General features: G+C 48.0%; 1 protein-coding gene across 2 annotated transcripts in view; it reads left to right on the forward strand.

Annotated features, from left to right (window-relative positions):
- Nucleotides 1–8,464, forward strand: part of SEPTIN6 (septin 6) — an 89,490-nt gene that overhangs the window by 19,226 nt on the left and 61,800 nt on the right. For both annotated transcript variants that reach the window (XM_004710072.3, XM_004710070.2), the window contains exon 2: nt 1,330–1,444. In XM_004710072.3, coding sequence (XP_004710129.2) covers nt 1,330–1,444 — 115 coding nt within the window. The remainder of the gene's footprint in view (nt 1–1,329; nt 1,445–8,464) is intronic.

The raw sequence follows: 8,464 nt of genomic DNA on the forward strand, positions 1-8,464 counted from the left end.
AGATAGGAACTGGAAACACAGGGAATCCAGGACAGATGATCCCTTCAGGACCAGTGCCGAGAGAGCCTATGTTCATAATCTCTGCTCTGTGCCAGTTTTAGATCCCCAGAATGTCTCCCCAAGAAAATTGACTACTTTTTAAAAGTCTCTTTGTAGTTTTTATTGAACACTTTTGCTTATACTAGGCACTGTGCTAAGTTAACCATTACATCTTCGAGTGCATTGGAGTCTCCCAGTCATCTCTAAGGTCCAAACCAAACCAGTTGCCATTTAATCCATTCTGACTCATGGTGACTCTATGTGTGTTCCAGTTGAACTGTGTGCCCCATAGAGTCTTCTATGGATGGTTTTTAGAGAAGCCGATTGCCAGGACTTTCTTTCGCGGCACCTCTGGGTGGACCAGAATCGCCAACTTTTCCATGAGCAGCCAAGTTTGTTAATGTTTGCCCTTGTGAGATAGCTGGTATTACTATCTCATATGACAGATGCAAGGTGCCCTGGTGATGCAATGGTTAAATGTTCAGCTGCTAAGAGAAATGTTGGCAGTTTGAACCCACCTAGCTGTTCTGCAAGAGCAAGACCTGGTGTGCTGCTCCCGTAAAGATGAAACACACACACACACACACACACACTCACTGCCATCGAGTCAATGATGACTCATGGCAACCCTACAGGCCAGGGTAGAACTGCCCTTGTGAGCCCTTCTGAGACAGTGAACTTCTTACGGAAGTAGAACGGTTCATCTTTCTCCCACAGAACAGTGGTTCCAAACTCTTAACCTCTCGGTTAGCAACCCAATGCGTAACCACTCTGCCACCAGGGCTCCCCTAAAGCTTACAGCCTTGGAAAGCCCAGGGGACAGGTCTACTCCGTCCCCGTGAGTCGGGCTCGGCTTTGATGGCACACAATAACAACACGGAGGACAGCTGGAGAAAAGTTACCCAACTTGTAAGCAATGAAGTCCACATGCAACCTTTTCTGCTGGTATCGTCATCCCCTGATGTCACTCTCCCATCTTTATAAGCCTCCTCTGGGATCTGCTCTGTCTGGAACTATGGTCAAGTTCATTCTGGAGCTCAGAGGATGCCTGTACCCAGGACTCCATGACTTGGAAGCCAAGAGACCTCTTTGCTTTGGAGTAAGGCAGCGGCTGGGGCAGAGATCACATACCAGGCCTGCGGGAGATGGGGCACAGGCGCAAGTGTGTGTGTGTGTGTGTGTTTGTGTGTGTGTGTGTTTAGAAACGGTTACTTCCTAGGATGGAGAGGGAGACCCAGATTGCTTTTCAGCACCTTTTCATTTTCTCCCCTCCTTCCATTTTCAAATTAGGGTGAAGGTTGCCGGACTGTCCCCCTGGCTGGGCACGTGGGGTTTGACAGCTTGCCCGACCAGCTGGTGAACAAATCAGTCAGCCAGGGCTTCTGCTTCAACATCCTGTGCGTGGGTGAGTATTTCCATAGCAGGAAATTCTATTACGGAATATGGATCCTTAATGGCTGGATGTGGCTTTGCAGGTAATTAGATTAAATAGGGTGCCATTCGGATCTATTGGCAAGAGCTCTCCCCTTCTTCGGTTCTTGACCCTCTGCTCGTTTTTGGTAAGCAGCTGGCTATGGTGACTTTTGTTGGGTTGGTTTTTTTTTTTCATCTCTGTCTAGGCCAGAGGGAGGGATAGACCTTGGGGGAACGTGAGCTGGTTGAAACCCAGTGGGAATTTTGTAAGCGAGTTGGCTGAGTCCCCTACTGCTGTCGAGTTCGTTTTGACTGCAGAACACAGGAGCCAGAGCCCAACTGGAAAGGAGGCAATAGAGTTGAGGACAAAGGCCTGGGCAGTGGATTGGATTGGTCTGTGTCCTCCTAGCCCTGTTCCGCTGGGGAGAGCTGGAGTTCAAGTGCGGGGTAGTCTCAAGTATGAGAACCATGTCATCGTCCAACACCTGTCTACCCTTGAGCACCAAAACAGCTCAATGAGGTTTGTGAGATGACGGCGCGAGTTAGCCTCCCAGTAACCACCCAGTGAATTGGAGTTGGCTCCTGGGCAAGTAACAACTGCCACACCCACCTCCGCACCTTTCCAAATACTTTCCTCCCCACATTAGCACTGCGGATCCTTAGTGGGGCGGTGAAGTGAGCAGAGCATCTGTCATCCGTGTCTCTGTGGAACACACAGAGATCCAGAGACTTGGGGGCGATATGGGATGTACCTGAGGCAACCCAGACTAAGTTGCAGTGCCCTGACGAGGCCCAGGGTCTGGCTGGTCCCTCGTTTCTCCCACTGCTTCTTGAACAGCTGCCAGCGACATTGCTGGGGAACAAAGATGCGAAACAGCAGTTCTTTGCTTGGCATTTTCCAAGGCTCTCTTTGGAGCCCTTGAAAATCCCTAATTTGTAAACACAGCCATGGCACATAATTGTCACCAAACTGTGCAAGAAAGCGGACCTGCAAATTTCCAGGGACCCCTACTGATTGTAAGTGATTACCGAACTACCACAATTGAAGTCATTTAGTCTGGGAGACGCTGGGAACTCGTTCACCTTGTAGGACTCAACCACCACTGAATCGGGTATTTCACTCCTTCATGCTTTCTGACACTTCGCGTGTGCTCGCTAATGGCGTTCCTTTTCTTGGACTCTGGATGTTCCCTTCTCCTCTCTCCACAGCCCTCTCTTCTGGAAGAGAATGGCTGCACGCTCAACCATCAGCAGAGATACAGCAAAGTCCTTTCTCAGTTTGGGTGATGGGCAGTCAATCAACTAGGCTCTCTCCGGAGCTTAGGGACTCACTCCCATACAGCAGCTTTGGAAGCTCTGAGATGAAATTATGTGCTCCCCACAATTACACACCGTGGACCTTAGAGTCCAGAGCTAGAGTGTTCACCTTTCAGATGCCCCAATTCTGTATTAGGAGAGAGAGAGAAAAAACAAGTAGAAGCCATGATGAGTGACTTCAAGACCAAGTGCTAGTTCAACCAAGGGTTAGCACTGCCAAAGCATGGCATGGTTTATCTAGCAAGCTCTCCATTCTTTGGTGATGATCAATTTATTTCCATATATACCCCCCAAAAAAACCCCAATGTTCTTTTTTTTTATGTAAGGGGAATAGTGCATTTGAAGTTTGTTCATTCCACCAGGTCAGACTGTTAATCAAGCTTTCTATTTAGAGGTTCTGAAAAGATTGTGTAACAGAGTGCGACAAGAAAAGGTCTGATTTGTGGCAGATGGGGGACTGGTTTTGCCACCACAATGCACCTGCTCACGCAGCCATCTTAATGCACCAGGTTTTAGGAAAAAAGAGCATGCCTCTCTTGCCCCATGCACCTTACTCACCTGACTTTGCTCCGTGTGACTTCTTTTTGTTTCCTCATATGAAAAGGGACACGAAAGGACAGAGATTTGATGATGTAGAAGAGGTGAAGACAAAGCGAGGGAGGTGCTGTCAGCCATCCAAGCGAGGGAGGTGCTGTCAGCCGTCCAAACAGACAAGTCTGGAAAATGTTTCCAAGAATGGAATCGCAGATTTGACAAATGTATTAAGTGTTATGGAGAGTACTTTGAAGGTGATAAGGTTGTTTTGTAAAAAACAATTAAATGCATAGCTTTGAAAAAAAATAACTTGAGGGGGTACCCCCATACACACACATATGGAAATAAGTTGAGATTTCATGATTCATTTTTTTGTCAGTGTGGTTGAGAACAAAGACAATAATACATGCACCAGTTCAACAGTTGCTACATAAACAATTCAGGGGCCTTGATGACATTCTCTGAGTTGTGCAACCATTCCCACCCTCCTTTTCCAAATTGGTCCTCCCCCATTCACATCAAACTCACTGCTGCCTATGGTTCTTATGTAATCTATTGAGTTGCCATAGCCACTTTGGTCCCATAGAGGTAGACCTTGAAAGAGGACAGTGCTTTAGGCAGCTATTCTCTATTAATGAAGCTTAACTATTATTTGGTTTTAAGAAGAATTTCAGGGGTTGCTTTTGGCTTAAGGTTTAAAGATGATCCCAGGGCAATAGTGTTGGGGGCTAATCCAGCCTCTATACATCCAGGGGATCTGGATTCCATAAGAATGTGAAATTCTGGTCTGCATCGATAAGATTCTTTTTCCACACAATATTTCATTATCTTAAAATTCCAGTACCAACATACTGTGTAACCTTTTCTGAAGTTGAGTTGATGAGACATGAAATGACAGACTCACTCTAAGGAACGTTTCAACCATGTGCATTTGGGTGGGCTATTTATGCTAGTTGCGATCCAAGGATTATAAATAATAAAATCTAAATCTAAAGGAGGGAATGGTATCAGGGCTGAAATTGTGAACACCTAGTTTGCAGAAGGCTATGGATGACAGTGTGAGCCCCAAATCCATTTGCAGCATCCACACATAAATTAAGCCTCCAGTGAATTCCCTCTGACCATAGACCAGAAGTGTGAATAGCCTTGCTCTCAATGCCAAGTGCAGTGTGTGTGTGTGTGTGGGGGGGGCGTTGGATACTTTTTGAATATGTTTTTCTGTATATGAAATTCAGGATAAGTCAAACTATGGAGACGATGACTAAATCGATGGTTTATTGGAGGACGTGGCAGGGGAGGTTGGGGGAAATGGTGAGCTGATAACCATTAATCACAAGAACTGAGCAAATGGTCTAAAATTGATGGTGCAACTCTTTTTAGTATGATTGCGCTTTTGAATTGTATGATGTGTGAATTATATGCCCATAAAACTGTTTTAAAAATGGCTCTCTAAGGCCAGAAGTGTAGGGTCATTTGACTAGTGAATCACTGGTGTTCCTAGGGCCCAGAGGCAGCCAGCCAAGGTTAAACCAGAAATAGCAAACCCTTATCTTCTAGTTAAGCAGCCCTAGAGATACAGTGGTTAAGTGCTTGACTGCTAACCAAATGGTCATCGGCTCAATCCCATGCTCATGGAAGAAAGATGTGTCAGTCTGCTTCTATAAAAATGTTTAATTACCAAAAAAAGATCAAAGGGGAAAATCTACGCTGATTGACGACTAAATGACAACAGGTTATAATTATTAGTTTTTAGAGCGCTGGAGAGCCCTGGTGTTGTCATGGTTACACTTTGGACTGCTAACCATAAGGTCAGCAGTTCTAAATCACCATCCTCTCTGAGGGAGCAAAACAGGGCTTTGTACTTAACCCTTAAAGAGGTACAGTCTTGACAACTCACAGGGGGCACTTCTACCATGTCTTATAGGTTTGCTCTGAGTCGGCATCCACTCAATGGCAGTGAGTTTAGTTTGGGGGGGAGGCCCCTGAATGTGATGATAGTATGACTCCATGAGATCATCTTGTCTGGACAGTAGGTATTGAAAAACTGGTGGGATATGGTTTCCCCTTACGTTTGGGAAATATGAAGATCTCGGGATCCTTGTTCTTGTGGTAAGGAGGCCCCAGTGGAAACACCTGAGCCAGCCACACAAATGTTCAGGGGTCCATAGCTCCATGTTGCTGGAAAAAGAGCCCCGAAGAAGCTCATCCTTCAGAATGTGCTAGCAACAGCGAGGCTCGTGAGACACAAAGGGTCACAGCGATCATATTTACACTGAAGCTGCTCAAGATTCCAGGCTCAACTGGGCTTGGTTGAACTTGAACGAAAAACAAAACACACACACACACACACCCAAGAGAAGCAGGCTTGAGGCTCCCTGCAAAAAGAAGGAAAGAGATGGCTAGAGGGGCCCTGGTGATGTAGTAGGTTACCCGTGAGGCTGATAACCACAAGGTCAGCAGTTTGGACCCACCAGCTGCTCCTCAGGAGAAAGACAAGGTTGTCTACTTCAGTAAAGAGTTACGGTCTCGGAACCTCACTGGGGTGGTGCTACTCTGTCTTATAGGGTTGCTAATCATTCAGAATCAACTCGATGACAGTGAGTAGTCTATGAAGGTCAGAGGTCAATTCTTTCGTCCCTCTGTCTCTGGAAAAGCACTTGCTCACCTGTCTGAGACAGGCCGCTCCCAGTGGTGTACTTACTGGTCAGTGCTGAACACCTCCCAACAGAGCTGATAGTAAACTGACAATGCGATGCCCAAGGAGCCCTGGTGATACAGTGGCTGGGTGCTTGACTGCTAACCGAAAGGTTGACAGTTCAAATCTACCAGCTGCTCCACTGGAGAATGTGGTGACAGTCTGCTTCCATAAATATTTATAGTCTTAGACATCCTAGGGGGCAGTTGTACTCTGGCTTATAGGGTTGTCCTGAGTTGGAAAACCAGCTCTACGACAGTGGGCTTGGCTGTTTGGTTTGGCTAAAGTGATGTCATGCGCTGGGAACTTGGGAAGGGTGCACGCACCGGTCGGAAGCAGGCTTCAGCACAGGCTTGGCTGTCGGGCCTCTGCAAGATCAGGAAGGAGAGAAGGGCAAGGTCACCAAGCCAGGGATGACCTTGTCCCTGCCCTTGGCCAACTGTGGTTCCTGGAGTGTTTCCTTTGGTGCACTTTCCTGTTGAGCTTTGAGTCATTTCTCTGGGCTTAGTCCAACGTTCCAAGCTGGAACAGCCCTTTGCTCCTGAAGCTGAACATTCATCCCTGTGGGAAACACTAGAGCATGCTGGTTAAAAAACCTGGGCTCCAGGGGCCAGACTGCCTGGGTTCAAAGGACGGCTCTGCCACATACTAGCTTGGGACCTGGTCACTTGTTCTGAATTTTGTAGCTTGAGTGAGCTACAGGGCAGAGGGGCTGAAGAACTGGCCAGAATTCACACAATAAGTGGCTTGGCGAACTCACCTGCAAATGGAGGAGAAATCCTTGCACCTATGCACTCAGCTCAGGAGCCCTGGTGGCATAGTGATTACAAGTTGGGCTGCTAACTGCAAGGTCAGTAATTTAAAACCACCAGCCTCTCCGAGGGAGAAAGCCGAGGCTTTCTGCTCCTATAAAGAGTTACAGTCTGGGAAACCCACAGGGGCAGTTCGGCCCTGTTCGATAGGGCCACTATGAATCAGCATCAACTCGATGGCAGTGAGTTTGGTTTTGGGTTAGGTATTAAGCTAGGGGTCCTGGTAAGCCTTGGAATGCTAACCTCTCCTTCTCTGGTTCAAATTCACCAGCCGATCCATGGGCGCAAGATGAGGCTATTTGTTCTCACAAAGATTCATAGCTTTGGAAACCCATACAGGGTCGTTATGAGTTGGCTTCAACCCCATAGCAGTGGGTTGGCAGTGAGTACGCAGCTAACTGAAAGGTCAACAGTTCGAAGCTGCCCAGGGCCCGTGACGGAGAAAAAGCTGGTGATCCGCCCCTGTAACGATTTCAGCCTAGAAAGGCCTGCAGGGTAGTTCTCCTGTCTCCTATTGCGTCTCCATGCATCCGAATCGACTGGCCAACACACAGCAGCAATAACAAACTCCTCGACTTGTTAAAATACTTCCAGCAGTGCCTCCGAAAAGACCCAACTCACTGCGATTGAGTCCATGCCGACGCATAGCGACCCTCCAGCTCAGCGGTTCTCAACTCGTGGGTCGTGACACCTTTGGGGGTCGAGCAACCCTTTTACAGGGGCCGCCCGATTCATAACAGTAGCAAAATCACAGTGATGAAGTAGCAACGAAAAGAATGTTATGTTTGGGGGTCACCACCACATGAGGAGCTGTATGAGAAAGGGTCGCAGCGTTAGGAAGGGTGAGAACCACTGCTCTAGGACAAGGTAGAACTGCCCCTGTGGGTCTCTGAGACTCACTATGTCTGGCAGCAGAAAGCCCATCTTTCTCCAGAGGAGAGCCTGGTGGTTTTGAACTGCTGGCCTTGCAGTTAGCCACCCAACTCGTAACCACTGCCGGCCAGGGCTCGCCCAGCAGTGCGTGGCACATGGTAATTGGGGCCCATGGCAGGGAAAGGTCTTAACCCTGGTCACACAGTAACAATGGTGAACTGGCAGCGAGTCCATTCTGACTCAGCAAATTTATGTAGGGTTTCCGATTTGGTTCAACACATTGCAGACTATGTTCTGTACATTACAATAAAACAGACTGGTTTTCTTAATGCTATTGGCCCAAAGCAAAGTGAGCACAAGATCAAAGAAGTCTCCACTGCCTTACCACGAGGGGCTCTGAGGGGGCTAGGGACACTTAACCTCAAGCCCACTGCCCTTGAGTCTAGCCTGACCCATAGTGACCACCCAGGACAGAGACAATCTGCTCCCTAGGGGTTCTTTCCGGGAGCAGCCAGCCTCATCCTTCCCTCATGGAGGGGTCCAGAGGTTCCAATCTCTGCCCTTTAGGTTAACAGTAATTCCAAGCACCACCAGGGAGGAGAAAGAAATGGATCCCTGCCCCCTGTCTAGGTTTGCTCCTGGAATCTCATTGCTAGCTCCCTACTTTCCTGCCAGTGCTTGTAATCAGTGCCCTGACCTGATCCCAGTCAGCCTGTGGCTTAGGGGCTCTCTCCCCCTCCTCCGAACACACACACACACACACACACACACACACACACAC

Source organism: Echinops telfairi, unplaced genomic scaffold (assembly GCF_000313985.2).
Source record: "Echinops telfairi isolate 266 unplaced genomic scaffold, ASM31398v2 ScPeMD7_7427;HRSCAF=8465, whole genome shotgun sequence".
Taxonomy (NCBI): domain Eukaryota; kingdom Metazoa; phylum Chordata; class Mammalia; order Afrosoricida; family Tenrecidae; genus Echinops; species Echinops telfairi.